Genomic DNA, 18603 nt, shown 5'->3' on the forward strand with positions numbered 1-18603 from the left:
TGGAATAGTGCGGAAAAACAAAAATAACTTTCAGTGTGCGGCAGTTCTGTGGGCAAAAGTTCCTTGTTAACGACAGTGATCAGAGGAGAATGGCCAGACTGATTCAGGCTGACAGGAAGGCCACAGTAACTCAAATAAGCATGTGTTACAACAGTGGTGTGCAGATAAGCATCTCTGAACACGCAACACATTGAACCTTGAAGTGGATGGGTAATAGATGACCACACACATACACTCAATGGCCACTTGGTTAGGTACGGGAGGTAACGAATAAGGTGACCACTAGGTGTATATGACAAGCAAAAAGGTCCTAGTATTGATCCCTCTGGTATACCACTGGTTACAGGTGGTTTAACCACACGGGTTATGGGAGATATTGAATTTTGTTTCAAGTCTGTTGGCGAGATGGTTCAAGCAGGAAACTATCTTGAAGATGAGGTTCAGGATAAGGGTTTAAGTTTGTGACTGGAAAATTTAAAAAAAATGCAGCTGCTGGAAATCTGAAATAATAACATGAAATGCTTGAAATGCTCAGCAGATGAGATGGAACCTGTGGAGAAGAAAAACGGCATTGATGTTTCAGATTTTTATTTCAGCTCTGTAACCTTGGAGTGTTGACCTGAGGAAAATAGTTAGGGTTGTGACAGAATAGACAGGGATTCTGCTGTCACTGGGAAGAGGAAGATACAAAGGTCAATGTTTGAAAATTGGAAGCCGATTCAATAAGAATTTCCTGGCTGTAATGATAAATGTTTGGGAATATTTACAAGTGAAGGGGAACATACAGGAAATTAGGACTAATTGAAATTGTCCTTTTAAAAGAAGCGGCCTGGTGGTTTGAATGCCCCTTTGTCACGTTATATGACTCTACCTGGCTTGATGAATAACTCTTTACTTGCTGCCCTCTGTAACAGCCTGAACCGAAGTCCTCGGCCCGGCTGCTTGAGGATTGGGGGCTGGAAGATGTGGACCACATATTCACCGAGGATGACTATCGCACTTTAACTAACTACAAGGCCTTCAGCCAGTTCATGAGGTGAGCTAAGGGGAAATTGTTCTTAAGCATCATTAAATAAGCAAAGAACACACATGCCTCAACTTTTATGAAGCATTAATTTGTGCATAGATTGTGAATATAAGCTGCCCCCTGGGGTTATGAAAGTCCAACTTCTGGATACCTGTATAGATGAACAAGCTCCCATATCATGATGAATTTCAAAAGTCTAACATTCGTACATGTGCTTGTTCCTGTGCACAACAGAACTAGTTTCCTCTCTCCATTCTTGGTAGTTGTATTTTCTTATCAGTCTTGTACACTTTTGATGCCATTTATTACAATATTTTAGAAGTATGGTTAGCATATTAAGTGCTCTGTGTATTTTCTGAATTCTTGGACAAAATTGACAAAAAGACCATCTGTAAAGCTGGAACAGAGAACAGCCTGCAAATGGATGGTCTGCTCCTGTTTGCATCCTGAGCAGTAGTGTGCTGGCTCATTTCAGAGGACAGTGAAGAATCACCTAATAAATGTATCTGGAATGACATTTCAGCTAGACTGGGAAAGATTGGTGTTAAGTAACTTGACTTGCTTTTATGACACAGCTTTTGTGGTTATTGTGTCCGATCCTAACTTATTATTTTATATTTTACCCCATTACTTGGAATTTAAATTCTCCAGATAGCATAGTAGATTCAATAAGGTAACCCATGTACTGTCTTATCATTAAACATGTTTTGAATGAGGGGGTTACAACCTTCTTTATCTCATGGACCTCTACCATTAACCGAGGTTTGGAGCCCTGTTTTGAATTGTATATGTTGGTCCTACCATGAAGAAGCAGGTTAAAGGAGGAGGTGGAAGAATTTGAGGGATGAGCTGCAGTGGCTGTAACCTGTTCAGCTTAAAGATCAAGGAGGTCAATTTGTTTTTCTCAAATTCCCCACTTTCCACATAACACACTTAGTGTTTATCACATTTCTGTTTGTTTGCAAATGTGACGATGCTTATACAAGATCATCTATTGTCTGCAAGGCATTTAAGATATCACAAGGTCTTGAAAGGTATCATATTTCTTTTATCAGATTGGGGACTAAACTTTATAGATGATAGCAGTCCATCTTCATCAGCAAACTAAACTGAAGTCAATCAAACCACATCTCACCATTTCCCTCCGCCTAACCTAATTCACCAGCCTATGTAAATGATAACAAAATTAGAATTGTGCAGGGCAGAAGGTTTTAAAAAGAGATCTAACTTTTCCCCAAGGCTTTGCAATTTGTTCCTTTTCAACTGTTTATCTAAATCTATTTGAAAGTGTTAAATCTGCAGTACTGTGCAAAAGTCTTGAGCACATATATATAGCTAGGGTGCCTAAAACTTGCACAGTACTGTAGTAATTTTATATCTTCACTGTACTGCTCTGTTTTTTTAAAAAAACAAATTTCATGATGTGAGTGACGATAAACCTGATTCTTATAAGGGTCTCAGTTGTGGATTGAGAGTGGGAAGGGGGACAGGGAGAGGGAAATCATGGTTGGGAAAAGGGGAAGGGGGAGAAGAGAGGGAGCGGGAAGCACCAGAGAGACATCCTGTCATGATCAATAAACCAATTGTTTGGAATCAAATGACCTTGCCTGGTCTCTCAGGGCTGGGTGTGTATGTAGTCGCACAACCTCTTCCCTTTTGTCACCTGTCTGATTCCCCTCCCATGATGTTCCACTCTTGCTATTCCCAACATCCTTTGCTTCCATCAGATTTACAAGCATTCTCTCTGCTCCACATTGATAAATACAGTACTGTGCAAAAGTCTTAGCTACTGTAGCTATATATGTGTGCCTAAGACATTTGCACAGTGCTGCATGTCTAAAGCATTCTATGTTCCAGATCACTCCAGCCTGCATCTGAATTTGTTGATTCTCTTAAATCTTTGTAAAATAATGCAGGTTTCTCAGGTCCATCGAAGGGGAAGTTAGATAAGTACAGTATACAAGAGAGAAAGCGGGAGGTTTAAATGAGATGGAGGAAGGAGCACATACAGTAAAATAGACTGGTGATGTTCAATGGTCAACATCTGTAAAACTGACCTTTGTTTATGATGTGACACCTTCTTCAAATGGTGTAGTCTAAACACTAAATAATCTTTTAAACCTAGGCCTCTCATTGCCAAGAAGAACCCCAAGATTCCAATGTCGAAAATGATGACGATTCTTGGTGCCAAGTGGAGGGAGTTCAGTGCCAACAGTCCATTCAAGGGATCAGCAGCTGCAGTAGCCGCAGCAGCTGCAGCGGCAGCAGTAGCAGCTGTAGTAGAGCAGGTGTCTGCCAGTGCCTCCACGGGACCCCTTTCTGCCCTGCCAGTGCCACCCATCCGCAAGGCCAAGACCAAAGAGGGCAAAGGTGAGTGTTGTCAGGGCCCTCCATGACTTCTGGCTTGGTTCACACTCAGACCCTATCTTTTCTAGCCTCTGGTCCTCCTCCACCCCCTGATCTCTCAACCTCAACTCCTGTCCTGTTCCACATCCAGCTAAGTATATACCCTAACACCAGAGATAATGAAGCTGGTCAAGGCTCAAATGCCCAGATTCTTCTAGGAACGTGTGGCAGCTAAATGGATAACAAGATGTCATACTCCCAAACATCACTGGGGCGTTGGGATAATGTGATGTAAAGGGAATAATGTGATTCAAAAGTCCACTTGTGTGGTTACAGGCCCTGGTGCAAAAAAGCGGAGCAAGAGCCCAAGGGTCCCAGAAGGAAAGAAGAAAAAGAGGAAGAAGATGGCTACCTTGAAAATCAAGCTAGGCATAATGGGATCAAAAAGGAAGAAAAGCTCCTCAGTAAGTGTGAAACACAACTCGCTGCAGATACTGTAATATTGAGCAGCACACAATCTGGAGCATTTACTGAAGGAATTTGACAGTCAGCGTTTTGGCTCCAGATGAAAGGTCTCAACCTGAAAACGTTGACTTTCAGTTTCTTTCCATTGATGCTCCTACCCCTATGGAGTTCCTCCAGCTTCTTGTGTGTTGTTCAGTATGTATGAGTGTGTTTGCTTTCCTAGTGATGAGCGAGCCTACGCTTAATTTTTTTGTCATGATCTAGAAGTTTCAATTTGTATATGTGGAAAAGATGACAAAAGTAATGTTTCTCTGAAGCTTTAGAAACATAGAAAATAGGTGCAGGAGTAGGCCATTCGGCCCTTCAAGCCTGCACTGCCATTCAGTATGATCATGGCTGATCATCCAACTCAGAACCCTGTCCCTGCTTTCTCTCCGTACCCCCTGAGCCATATCTAACTCCCTCTTAAGTATAGCCAATGAACTGGCCTCAACTGTTTCCTGTGGCAGAGAATTCCACAGATTCACCACTCTCTGTGTGAAGAAGTTTTTCCTCATCTCGGTCCTAAAAGGTTTCCCCTTTATCCTTAAACTGTGACCCCTCGTTCTGGACGTCCCCAACATCGGGAACAATCTTCCTGCATCTAGACTGTCCAATCCCTTTGGGATTTTATACGTTTCAATAAGATCCCCCCTCATTCTTCTAAATTCCAGCGAGTATAAGCCTAGTTGATCCAGTCTTTCTTCATATGAAAGTCCTGCCATCCCAGGAATCAATCTGGTGAACCTTCTTTGTACTCCCTCTATGGCAAGGATGTCTTTCCTCAGATTAGGGGACCAAAGCTGCACACAATACTCCAGGTGTGGTCTCACCAAGTCCTTGTACAACTGCAGTAGTACCTCCCTGCTCCTGTACTCGAATCCTCTTGCTATGAATGCCAGCATAGCAGGCCTTTTTCACCGCCTGCTGTACCTGCATGCCCACTTTCAATGACTGGTGTACAATGACACCCAGATCTCGTTGCACCTCCCCTTTTCCTAATTGGCCACCATTCAGATAATAATCTGTTTTCCTGTTTTTGCCACCAAAGTGGATAACCTCACATTTATCCACATAAAATTGCATCTGCCATGAATTTGCCCAAGTCACCCTGCATCCTCTTAGCATCCTCCTCACAGCTAACACTGCTGCCCAGCTTCGTGTCATCGTGTCATTTGCCTTGGTGCTCTTTTGTACTGGAAAAATTACCGTGGTGGGGTTAATCGTTCATTATATCCAATAGCGAGATAGTTTTGGAAGGCAGTCTTTTAACAACAATAAAGAACTGGTGGCTTTTTATTTAGTACATTGCTTTTCAGACCTACTTGGTGCATTGAATAGTCTGATCCTTAATCAAGTGTTGTGAGATGTCTGGGTAAATCGCAGTCTTCATTTGTGGTTCCTATTGCAGAATCTGCCATGTGTGCAGTCTTGGTGGCTCTTGGATAGAGGCATTTGTTCTTTCTTTCAGGTGTTGAACTTGCCATGCGTACCCTTGAAGGAAAGTTTGGCATATATATGATTTACCTTCAATGTGTTTTACTTTATTGTGACCTGACTACAGAATAGTTGTTATCGTTAAACTTGCTTGCTATACTCTTTCAGAGCGATGAGGCAGACTTGGATGGGGATTCTGATTTTGACAATGCCAGTGTGCACAGCTCATCCATTCGATCTGATAGCTCAGTTGGGCCCCTGAAAAAAGCAAGGCTTAAAGCAAAAGTTGGCAGAAGGAAGAGGAAGAGTAAGTGATACATTATATTTAACCTGTGTGTGCAGAATGAGGGGATAACCTTGAAATTAGAATTTAATTCATTTGGGAAATCAGTAAACACTTCTTCCATTTGAAGGTTAATGAATATACTTGCAACTGTCTTTTTCAAAACATGAAAGGGTGCTTGAATACTGAAATGTATAGTCTTATTGAAAAAAATCTTATCAAATGGATTTGCAGGAAAAGTAGATCAAAATATTTAAAATGCTGAGTGGCTGTGGTCCAGTGGCAGAATGTCCAGCTGTTCCCATGCTTCATTCCCCTAGATTAAACTTGGCATTGAGTGTCTGTCATTTTAAATTAGATTGGCAGCCTGGGACAAAGGTTGTTAAAGGCTACTTCTTTGGTTCACTTTGCTGGCAAATCCATTTGATGGATTTTTTGATAAGACTGTATATTTCAGTCTTCAAGTATCCTTTTATTCCTTTGGAAAAGACATTTTCAGAACTTTTAACTTCTAGATTGCTCACAATAAAGGCCAATAAGGAATTAGCCTTCCTAACTACTTGCTGCACCTGCTTAATAACTTTTTCTGATTCATACATTAGAGCATCTAGATCAGTACCACATTATTCGTAATGTTCCTCCATTTAGATAATCGTAAGGCTTTTGATTCCTCTTACTGAAAGGGCATGACCTCATAATTTCCACGTATTCTACATGCTAAGGTTTTGCCTGCTTGCTCAACATATCTACATATCCATTGCAGAGTCCAAATATTCTCGTTGTAACATGCCTTCTTTTCTATTTCCTGTCATTAGAAAACTTGGATATATTGCTCTTCTACAAGTTATTGCTATAGATTGAAGTTCGAAGTAAATTTCATTATCAAAGTACATATTTGTCACCATATAACCCTGAGATTCATTTTCCTGTAGGCATAATCAGCAAATCTGTAGAATAATAACTATAACAAGATCAATGAAAGATTGCAGAAAATAACAAACTGTGCAAATGCAAATATAAATAAATAACAATAAATAACAAGGACATGAGATAAAGAGTCCTTAAAGTGAATTTGTTGGTTGTGGGAGCATTTTAGTAGTGAGGCAAGTGAAGTTGAGTGTAGTTATCCTCTGGTTTAAGAACCTGGTGGCTGAAGGGTAATAGCTGATTTTGAACCTGGCGGTGCTAGTCCTGAGGCTCTTTTACCTTCTACCTGATGGCAGCAGTGAGTAGAGAGCATGACCTATGTGGTGGGGATCCTTGATGATGGATGCTGCTTTCCTACAACAGTATTTCATGTAGGTGTGCTCAGAGGTAGTTAACTAAGGTCCAAGAGCTTATTATTAAGCACTCCACTATTTGTACCCTTCTAGCTGAAAAAGACCCATTAATTTCTGATTCTTCTATGTTGGTACTTGTCTTCAGTCCATGCAAACACACTTTCCCCATTGATCTCTTGTGCACAAACTCTCCATGCAGGTCTTTGTGAAATGCCTTGTGGAAATCTGAATACATTACATCTACAGGTTCCCCTCTATTCACTCTGATCATTTATATCATTCTTGTCCAAACCAACTCACTTCCCAGGCCTTTCTAATATGTTTTCCTGTCTAATCCCCCTCTGTGTTTTGTCTCCTAAACTCTTCAATATCCATCAGATCTATGCAATCATTCTCCATGTTTTTTCACCCTTCCTGTAAGGTGATGCCCAAACTGTAGCTAATCCGATTTATTTCTTACTTTTAAAAAGAGAGTACTTCTTGCAGAGAATCCTGAACTCTGATTTCAAGAGGCCACCAGGAATCGTTCAGTAACTACCCCCTACCTCTCCCCCCAACACACTGCCTCAATGGAAATTAATCTTCATGTCTTATGCCAAGCATTAAAATCATTATTTGTTATTTTGATAAACTAAAGGCATGGAAAAGATCCCGAGCATGGTAGGAAAAACCACAGGTTCTCTCCAGTGTACTGGCCAATTTAACCCCCAACCAAGCTTACTCAAAACAAAATTTTGTTAATTACCATAATTATTTGTGGGAGTTTGCTGCTTCCAGGTTCCACTGTATTATGATAGTGATTGCCATTGGGGAAAAAAGTACCTACTTCATTGATTGTAAAACACTGGACACCCTGAGGTCATGAAAGAGATTGAACAAACGCTTATTTTGTTCTGCTTTCCCTTTTCTTTGTTGTCTCTACACTCCAAACCCATTTTTCTGCAACATAATGCTCATCTTGTGATGTTCTCTTCCCCTCCCCCACCACCCCATGCTTCTCTTTCTCATGAAAAGTCATGTACCAGAGCCGTTAACTACTTCAGTCTTGTCAGATACAATCTGATCCATTGAGCACTTTCAGCATGTTTGGTTTTTATTTTGGGTTTACAGAGCTTGCAGTACTTTTGTGTAACTGCAAATATTTCCTTACAGTGAGCTGTCCCCTGATATTTAGTTGGTTGATTGTAATTAATTGACTCTTAACCTGTAGTGATTGGTGAGGAGGAGGCGGATGGATATGAGACTGATCATCAGGATTACTGCGAGGTTTGCCAGCAGGGAGGAGAGATCATCTTGTGTGATACCTGCCCTAGAGCTTACCACTTAGTCTGCCTGGATCCAGAACTGGACAAAGCTCCAGAAGGGAAGTGGAGCTGCCCACACTGTGTGAGTATGGCTTTCTTGTGCAGGAAATTTGCAATTTTCAGCCAAATGGAAAAGACGAGACAAGAAGGCAAATGCTTTAGACCAAGGGTCCCAACCTAGGGTCCACATATCCCTCTGTTAATGGTAGGGGTCCATGGTGTAAAAAAGATTGGGAACCCCTGCTGTAGTCAGAGATGATTAATGGGCTGGTTTGGTCAAATCATCGAAGCTATTAGCAAGATGTGCTGAAATCCTCTGCTGCTCATTCTACATAAGCAAAAGGTAGCCCATAGCAAGAGTAACATGACTGGAAATATATGATCGCTACAAAAGAGGATTCAGAGAAGATAAGGATGCTTTCATGATTGAGTACATTATGTGCTAGTATCTGGATGAAAGTTAATATATGCAACACCCCACCCGAGAACTAAAATGTGTGATTTTCCCCAAAAACTTTGTCATTAGCCATTATGGATGCAGTGGACTCAATGGTGCTTCTCTTTGATTCTATACTGTAACTCTGAATCAGGATCCTCTGCCTTGGGTAGAGACTGTAAGTATAAATGCTAACTGCCATAACTGAGACTGCAGCAAAATCTCCAGATTAGAAATCAGGTTTACTTTTCCAGCAAAGTTAAAGTGGAGGGTAGCCACACAAATCAAGTTGCATGTGAAATTAATTCTGTAGTTATTGGGGCAGAGTAGTGAATGTGATTGATGTGTCTGTATAAGACCATCTACATTCTGACCTGTCTATGTTCAGCCAGTTTAAGTGAACTGGTTTCCTCACCCACTGAGGAGGAAGTAAACAGGAGAAAGTAAAATAATGTCTGTCTTTAGGAAAAGGAGGGTATTCAATGGGAAGCAAAGGAAGAGGAAGAGGAGGAAGAAGAAGAGGAGGAGGAGGAGGAAGAGGAAGAAGCGGAGATGGGGGCTGAGCGGGAAGAAGAGGATGACCACATGGAATATTGTCGGGTCTGCAAAGATGGCGGAGAGCTGCTGTGCTGTGACACCTGCCCATCTTCCTACCACATTCACTGCCTCAATCCGCCACTTCCAGAGATCCCCAATGGCGAGTGGCTTTGTCCTCGCTGTACAGTGAGTAGTTATATTATTTTATATTTTCTGGGGGAAGGTGGTGGGTTACAGCTTTGGGAAGATGCAACTTGTTGCCCATCTCCAATTACCCTTGAGAAGATGGTGATGAGCTACTGCTTTCAACTACGGCAGTCAGTGAATTCAGGTGGGGAGTTCCAGAATTTTGATCCCACAATTGTGTGGTGAGGGGATGACTTGGATGGGCACTTGATAGCAGCGGTCTTTCCACATTTTTGTGAATGGCCCAGACTGAATCCCAGTCACCTCAAATATGCAGATGAAGTATAAAAAATGTTCATAGCACCAGCCTTTTCTTGTTGCAGGGTCCTCTCTGACTCTGCTTGCAAAATCTGTTGCCTTAGTCAACTTTTGCTCTGGGTTGAATTCAAGAAAACAGCTTAACTAGCCAGCTGGTGGTGTATTACCGGACTTCGAGGCGAGTGGTCCCGGATTCGAATCCGGCTGGCTCTCTGCATGCTTTCCATCTGTGCTAGATTGAGCATCAAGCTAGCAACTCAGCCTCATCAAAAGACAGACAAAAATGCTAAAGAAACGGCAAGGTTGTTGCCCAGTGCACCACAAGGGATGGAAAGGAGGAACAACAGCTTGAGTATTAGAACTTTGTAGAGAACCTATGGTAAATGCAAAGCTGTTGACTCGAAGAATTTGTCTGCAGAATGTTCCAGGTGCAAGTCTGACTGCCTTAATGATTAACTCAGCAGACCAGGACTTGTCCATACATGTGACTATTAAGCATGCATAATTGGAAAATTGAGTTTGCTTGTATGTGTTTGCTATCTCTTGGATCTTAGCAAAATGGCATGGGGTAATCCTGGATCAGTGTTCCTGACAGGTTCCCTGTATTGGGAACTCGGGGTGTTTTGTGATCTATTGAAACTAATGGATAAGATGTGGAAGGGGTTTGAAGGGCACTGTGGGTGATCAAGGTTCAACTGTTTGTAAAATGAAAACTAGTAGAAGCAGATCAATATTTAAAAGCTGAGGAAAGGTGAACTCAGCCATCCTGCTCTGTCACTATCACAATGTATACTACAGTTATCTTAAATGTGTTGATCACAACTCTATCTCCTTTACCATAGCGCTGGAGAGGGACAGAAGCAGACAATTTAGGAAAACATTTAATTGGGGTAGGAGGAAATATGCTGTTAGGCAGGAACTTGGGAACATAAATTGGGAGCATATGTTCTCAGGGAAATGCATGGCAGAAATGTGGCAAATGTTCAGGGAACATTTGCATGGCATTCTGCATAGATATGTTCCATTGAGGCAGGGAAAGGATGGTAGGATAAAAGAACCATGGTGTATAAAGGATGTAGAAAATCTATTAAGGAAAAAAAGAAAAGCTTATGAAAAGTTCAAGAATCTAGGTACTGTTAGAGCTCTAGAAAATTACAAGGGTGCCAGGAAGGAGCTAAAGAATGAAATTGCGAGAGCTAGAGGGGTGCATGAGAAAGCCTTGGCAAATAGGATTAAGGAAAACCCCTAGGCATTCTATAACTATGTGAAGAGCAAGAGGATGAGCTGTGTGAGAATAGGACCAATTGGGTGCAATAGTGGAAACTTGTGCATGGAGGAAGTAGCGGAGATCCTTAATGAATACTTTGCTTCAGTATCCACCAGTGAAAAGGACCTTGGCAATTGTGAGGATGACTTACAGCGGACTGAAACACTTGAGTGTATAGACATTAAGAAAGGATGTGCTGGAGCTTTTGAAAGGTATTAAGTTAGCTAAGTCACTAGGACCAGACGAGATATGCCCCAGGCTGCTGTGGGAAGCAAGGGAGGAGATTGCTGAGCCTCTGGCAATGATCTTTGCATCATCAGTAGGGACGGGAGAAGTACCAAAGGATTGGAAGGTTGCAAATGTTGTTCCCTTGTAAAAGAAAGGGAGTAGAGTTAACCCAGGAAATTAAAGACCAGTGAGTCTTTCTTCAGTGCTGGGCAAGTTGTTGGAGAAAATCCTGAGAGGCAGGATTTATGAGCATTTGGAGAGACACAATCTGATTAGGGATGATTAGCATGGTTTTGCCTAGGGAAGGTCGTGCCTTACGAGCCTAATTGAATTCTTTGGGGATGTAACAAAACACATTGAAGGTAGAGCAGTGGATGTAGTGTATATTGATTTCAGTAAGGCATTTGATAAGGCTCCCCATGCAAGGCTCAAATCAGAAAGTAATGAGGCATGGGACCCAAGGAGATCTTGCTTTGTGGATCCAGAATTGGCTTGCCCACAGAGGGCAAAGGGTGGTTGTAGATGGTTCGTATTCTGCATGGATGACAGTGACTGATGGTGTTCTGCAAAGATCTGTTCTGGAACCCCTCCTCTTTGTGATTTTTATAAATGACCTGGATGAGGAAGTAGAAGGATGGGTTAGATGACACAAAAGTTGGAGATGTTGTGGATAGTCTGGAGGATTGTTAGAGGTTATAGCAGGACATCGATAAGATGCCGAACTGGGCTGAGAAGTGGCAGATGTACAAACCCCATTTCCAGAAAAGTTGGGATATTTTCCAAAATGCAATAAAAACAAAAATCTGTGATATGTTAATTCACGTGAGCCTTTATTTAACTGACATAAGTACAAAGAAAAGATTTTCAATGGTTTTACTGACCAACTTAATTGTATTTTGTAAACATACACAAATTTAGAATTTGATGGCTGCAACACACTCAACAAAAGTTGGGACAGAGGCATCTTTACCATTGTGTTACATCACCTTTCCTTTTAATAACACTTTTTAATCGTTTTGGAACTGAGGATACTAATTGTAGTAGATTTGCAATTGGAAATTTTGTCCATTCTTGCTTGATATAAGACATCAGCTGCTCAACAGTCCGTGGTCTCCGTTGTCTGATTCTCCTCTTCATGATGCGCCATACATTTTCAATAGGAGATAGGTCTGGACTGGCAGCAGGCCAGTCAAGCACATGCACTCCGTGTCTACAAAGCCACGCTGTTGTAGCCCGTGCAGGATGTGGTCGGCATTGTCCTGCTGAAATAAACATGGACGTCCCAGGAAGAGATGTCGCCTTGATGGCAACATATGTCTCTCTAAAATCCTAATATATGCCTCAGAGTCAATGGTACCTTCACATACATGCAACTCACCCATGCCGTGGGCACTGATGCACCCCCATACTGTCACAGATGCTGGCTTTTGCACCTTTCGCTGATAACAATCTGGATGGTCGTTTTCATCTTTGGCACGGAGAACTCGACGCTGGTTTTTTCCGAAAACTAGCTGAAATGTGGACTCATCTGACCACAGCACACGGTTCCACAGTCTTTCGGTCCATCTGAGATGAGCTCGGACCCAGAGAACTTGCCAGCGTTTCTGCATAGAGTTGGTGTATGGCTTCCTCCTTGCATAATACAGTTTCACGTTGCATTTCTGGATGCAGCGACGGACTGTGTTGAGTGACAATGGTTTTCCGAAGTACTCCGAGCCCAGGTGGCTATAATTGTCACAGTAGCATGACGGTTTCTTAGGCAGTGCCGCCTGAGGGCTCGAAGATCACGCGCATTCAACAGTGGTTTCCGACCTTGCCCTTTACGCACTGAGATGTCTCTGAATTCTCTGAATCTTTTCACAATATTATGTACTGTAGATATTGAAAGACCTAAATTCTCTGCAATCTTGCGTTGAGAAATGTTCCTTTTGAACTGACTAACAATTCTCTCACGAATTTTGGCACAAAGGGGTGAGCCATGACCCATCCTTGCTTACAAAGACCGAGCCTTTGATGGACGCTACTTTTATACCCAGTCATGATACCTCACCTGCTACCAATTAGCCTGCTTAATGTGGAGTCTTCCAAACCGGTGTTACTCGAATATTCTGTGTGCTCTTCAATCTTATTTTAACTCTGTCCCAACTTTTGTTGAGTGTGTTGCAGCCATCAAATTCTAAATTTGTGTATATTTACAAAATACAATTAAGTTGGTCAGTAAAACTATTGAAAATCTTTTCTTTGTACTTTTGTCAGTTAAATAAAGGTTCACGTGAATTAACATATCACAGATTTTTGTTTTTATTGCATTTTGGAAAATATCCCAACTTTTCTGGAAATGGGGTTTGTAGTTCAACCCAGATAAGTGTGAAGTGGATCATTTCGGTAGGTCAAATTTGAAGACAGAATATATTAATGGTAAGACTCTTGGCAGTGTGGAGGATCAACAAGATCTTGGGGTCCATGTCCACAGGACACTCAAAGTTGCTGTGCAGGTTGAGAGTGTTGTTGAGAAGGCGTATGGTGTGATGGCCTTCATCAACCATGGGATTGAGTTCAGGAGCCGTGAGGTAATGTTACAGCTATACAAGACCTTAGTTAGACTCCACGTGGAGTACTGTGTTCAGTTCTGGTCACCTCATTACAGGAAGGATGTGTATACTTCAGAGGGAGTGTAGAGGAGATTTACAAGGATGGTGCCTGGATTGGGGAGCATGCCTTATGAGAATAGGTTGAGTGAACTTGGTCTTTCCTCCTTGGAGCGACGGAGGATGAGAGATGACCTGACGGAGGTGTACAAGATGATGAGCGGCATTGATCATGTTGATAGCCAGAGGCTTTTTCCCAGAGCTGAAATGGCTAATACGAGGGGGCATAATTTCAAGGTGCTTGAAAGTAGGTACAAGGGGGATGTTAGAGATGTTTTTTTTAATGGAGAGTGGTGGGTGTGTGGAATGCACTGCCAGCAATGGTAGTAGAGGCAGATACAATAGAGTATTTTAAGAGACTCTTAGATGGGTATGTGGAGTTTACGAAAATAGACGTCTATGCAGTAGGGAAATTCTAGGCAATTTCCAAAGTAGGTTACATGGTCGGCATAATATTATGGGCTAAAAGGCCTGTAATGTGCAGTAGATTTCTATGTTCTATCCATAATGTATGACTCAGTTGTGGCTTTGGTTGTAAAAGTATTTACCCAACTTCTCCTTCTCCTTCTTGTGCCTTAATTTTCTAAGCATTTGAAGGTTTCAGTAACCCTACAATTGGAAATTCAATCCCAAGTACTGAGTTTGAGGAACAGAAAAGTCTTGTCCCTCAGTGTCACAGGGTTTTAATCACCCTGCACCCTATCTCGTGGTGTCATGTTTTTTTGAGAATGCTGCACTGCAAATCCTTGTGTGTTGTTAACTTCTACATATACCTTGTATTATTATTGGCAGTACCTGCAACAGAGCATTTTTGTTGTTCTCTTCAGTACACTTCATAGATGATCTCAGGCTTCCTTTTCTAAAGAAAACCACTTTGGTCTTGCATTTTCCCTTTCACTGCCTTGTGTTTTAAATTCTGAGCAGACAGAAAAGGGGTAAATCTGAGGCCTTGTTTGCTCCTCCTCGATGAACATGAATGAAGCTAATCCCATCTGCACAGGATTTATAATTGCTTCATTCCCTTTATGTTCATATGTCTGTCTAAATGGCTTTTAAATGTCACTATCGTGACTGCTTCCATTATCTACCATTTCCTTTGTAGTTAGAAAAAATTACCTTAAACTTTTCCTCACATTAAAGCTAAATATTAAAATATTTGACATTTCTACCTTGTTAAAGAGACTCTGACTATCTACCCTATCCGTTGGCTCAGCCTGTGATACTCCAAAGAAAACCAATCCAATCTCATGTTATAGTTAATCCAGGCGGCATCCTTTTCTGCACCTTCTCTAACACTCCACATCCCTCTTGTAATGGGGCAACCATAGCTGAACACCATATGCCAAAACTATGCATTACCATAGTTTTATATAGCTGCAAAATGACTCCCTTAATCTTTCCGGAGTCATACTGTTTTATTTTCTGTGCAGTGCCCACCGTTGAAAGGCCGGGTCCAGAAGATTCTTCACTGGCGATGGGGGGAGCCTCCACAATCAGTGCCAGCACCCAGACCACCCGATGCCAACCCAGAGGACTCTCCGCCGAAACCACTGCAGGGCCGGCCTGAGCGGGAGTTTTTCGTTAAGTGGGCTGGCTTGTCATACTGGCACTGTTCCTGGGTCACTGAACTCCAGGTGGGTTTCGTTTTTTTTTCTTTCTTTATTTGACATTGTTGTGATGAGAGCTATGAGAGCACTTCCAAAGCAAGAATAGCATGAGTTAGATTGAGGAGAGCTCTATCTACACTGTCTCCTCAGTTCCAAGGTAAGTTCACCAGAGGTTTCAAGTTCCAAGTTGAAGTTTATTCTCATAGGCATGCCTACACAGACTATAAATGCCAAGAAAATTAGCTTTTTGCAGCAGCAGCATAGTACATGGCAGAGACAAGTTGACACAGACTTAAACTAACGTAAATTATGCATAACAGCTGCCATCTGAGGCCTCTGCTGGTCAGAGTTGACCATGGATATTGCGTCTCAGCTGTCTAGATACGCAAGCCTGGGCAGTACAATATGGAGAGCCTGTTGCCCATGTAGCAAGGTCTCCCTCTTCACGCAACTGAGGAACCCAAAGTAACAGCAGAGACCAATGCACTTTGGTACCAGTGGCGTTGCAGGAGTTGCCAGTGGGCATTGAACTCAATGTAAAACTGCCTCAGGATTTTCCCCTCTGGGTTTACTCCCAAAACCTTCCCCATAAATGGGTACAGCCGCAAGGCCGTGGTGGTTTGAGATCAGAGTTTTCCTTCTCCTAGATGAGCCGCCAACCATGGCTGATGAGCCCCATCTGCCTGAAGCGACTGTTCTTAAAGTGCCAGTAACTCGCCTTTGTCCCTTCTCCTGTCAGTAGAAATGTCTCTGCCGGGCTTGGTAGCTAAGCCACACGTGAAGGCCAGGAGCTGGACTTGGTTGTCAAAAGCTTACACAACGAAATAGCATTAGTGCACGTTGAGCACTAAGACAAATATAGTTCAAGGCGGTATTAAAGCTCTTCAGTTCAAGAACCTGATGGCAATGGGCGGGCTAGAAGCTGTTAGGGAGCTGTGGGTCTTCAGGCTTCAGTACCTCTTGCCCAATGGCAGCATCAAGAAGAGGGCACGGCAGAAGATGAGGGTCTCTGATGATGTTATCTACCTGAGACGCTGTTCTTGTAGATGTCCTCAATGGTGGGAAGAGATGTACCCGTGATAGAACTGGCCAAGGCCTTGGCAGTGTTATGGAGTAAATGGATATCAATGTTCACAAATGATCCCCAGGTGTGTGTCAGAATCATTTGGGAGTGTCTGGGCAGTGTTCTGTCTTTAGTCTTTCCTGAAGGACGTTGGTGCTCGTCTGGAGCACTGGTAGACATTGCTAGTTTTATCAATTTACAGTAATCTGCATGCACATTTGTTTCCAACAGCTGGAGATTTATCACTCGGTTATGTTTCGGAATTATCAGCGGAAGACTGACATGGATGAGCCACCTCCATTTGACTACTGCTCTGGGGATGACGATGGCAAGAGTGATAAACGGAAAGCCCATCACCCTCAGTATGCTGCCATGGAGGAGAAGTTCTATCGCTATGGGATAAAGTTGGAGTGGATGACCATCCATCGAATCTTGCAGCACAGGTGAGGTGGTGAGCACTATCGATATTGTGTCCTAGCTGTCTAGATACGCAAGTTTATGGTTTCTGTTTAGTAGCACAAACAGAAGGAGGCTACTCAGCCAATTATGCTCATTCTGTCAACTTGTCTAACCTCCCCTCACTCACTTGGCTAAAATAGAAATATAGATTGACTTAAAATGTCCAAGAAACTCACAACCCTTTCATGTAAGCAAACCTGATTTTGGGCCATGGAACAAACAAGTGAAAATCTGCAGATGCTGGAAATCTCCCTGTAATCTTTCACCCCCTGAAATCAAGAACCCATCAACCTACGTTTTAAATCCACCCAATGCAATGGCCTCCACAGCTGCCTGTGACAATGAATTCCACAGGTTCACCACTCTCTGGCTACAGAAATATGTTAAAACGATTAAAGAATTTTACAGGATATAAATATTTTTCAGTGATTATGGTAGGGATTGAGGGTCCAGAGCAGAATTAAAACCCAGGAGTTTATCCAGAACCACTTCCTCCCAGAATAATTTCAGAAATTTGGAACACACTCACTCAAAGAGCTGTATAGCTTGGAGTTGATTACAATTTTGAAAACTGAGCTTTGAATCCACAGCATAGGAAGTCGGCCCTTGGGCCCCTCCACATGCATGCCTACCATCATTTAACTAAATTAATCCCATTTATTAGCATTTTATGCACCGCCTTTCTATGCCTTGGCAATTTAAATGATACTTGCTTATCTGCTTCCATCACCCACCCAAGCAAGGTGTTCAGGGTGATTGGAATTTATTAGGCAAGAATTGTGTAGCAAAGGTGAAATGGTGACATTGAAATATTTAATGTTCAAATGGTAGACGCTTATTTCACCATTTAAATAGCTTCTCCTTTATTTTATTTAGAAATACAACATGGAACAGGCCCTTCTAGCCCAACAAGCCCAAAAACCCACCATTTAACCCTTGCCTTACAGGACAATTAGCCTACTAGCCAGTGCGCCTTTGGACTGTGGCAGGAAATTGGAGCATCTGTATGAAACACAGGCGCACACAGGAGGAACATACAAAATTTGTTACAGGAATTGAATTTTGAATTCCGATTCCCATGAGCTGTAAAAGCGCTAGCTACTATGCTACTGTGGTGCCCTGTTACCTAATGATTCCGTGCCATTTGCCTTAAGTAGTACTCAGAATTATGCAGCATTGAAACAGGCCTTTCAGTCCATTTCATCCATGCTGACCAAGATGTTAATCTGAGGTAGATACATCTTAAACTTTTCTTCACATGTAACTGTCCAAATATCTTGTAAACAGTGCAGTCATACCCACCTCTACAGCTTCATCTGGCAGCTGGAGCATTCTTCATGAGGAATAAGTTGCCTTTTGGGTCCCTTTTAAATCTTTCCCTTCTCATGTTAAACACATGCCCTCTAATTTTAGAATCTCCTACTTTGGATGCACTACATGCTTCCTCTTCTTGTTAAAAAGAAAAAAATGTCCTTAAGTTTATTAGTGGTTAATTTATGATTCTAGTTTTTGACTTTTTAACTAAACTCAATCAAGTGGAAACATCCTTATTTTTACCCTATCCTGGATGTGTTCTGTTTCAACAGTCTCCAAAACCTTGATAATATTCTGGCCAAAACAGTCTAGCTAAGTAATGTTAATGTGAGCACTATATAGATGTAGAAATTTTCTATATTTTCTATTTTGTGTTTCACGGTGGGGAGGCAATAATTAAATAACTTGATTAATTTTAG

The 18603-nt window shown here is 42.0% G+C and overlaps 1 protein-coding gene across 4 annotated transcripts in view; it reads left to right on the plus strand.

Annotated features, from left to right (window-relative positions):
• Positions 1–18603, plus strand: part of chd3 (chromodomain helicase DNA binding protein 3) — a 130815-nt gene that overhangs the window by 22955 nt on the left and 89257 nt on the right. For all 4 annotated transcript variants that reach the window (XM_072258256.1, XM_072258260.1, XM_072258259.1 and 1 more), the window contains exons 4-11: positions 915–1036; positions 3153–3397; positions 3710–3837; positions 5483–5621; positions 8088–8263; positions 9083–9340; positions 15172–15375; positions 16643–16854. In XM_072258256.1, the coding sequence (XP_072114357.1) occupies positions 915–1036; positions 3153–3397; positions 3710–3837; positions 5483–5621; positions 8088–8263; positions 9083–9340; positions 15172–15375; positions 16643–16854 (1484 nt within the window). The remainder of the gene's footprint in view (positions 1–914; positions 1037–3152; positions 3398–3709; positions 3838–5482; positions 5622–8087; positions 8264–9082; positions 9341–15171; positions 15376–16642; positions 16855–18603) is intronic.

The sequence above is a fragment of the Mobula birostris genome, chromosome 5, assembly GCF_030028105.1.
Source record: "Mobula birostris isolate sMobBir1 chromosome 5, sMobBir1.hap1, whole genome shotgun sequence".
Taxonomy (NCBI): Eukaryota; Metazoa; Chordata; class Chondrichthyes; order Myliobatiformes; family Myliobatidae; genus Mobula; species Mobula birostris.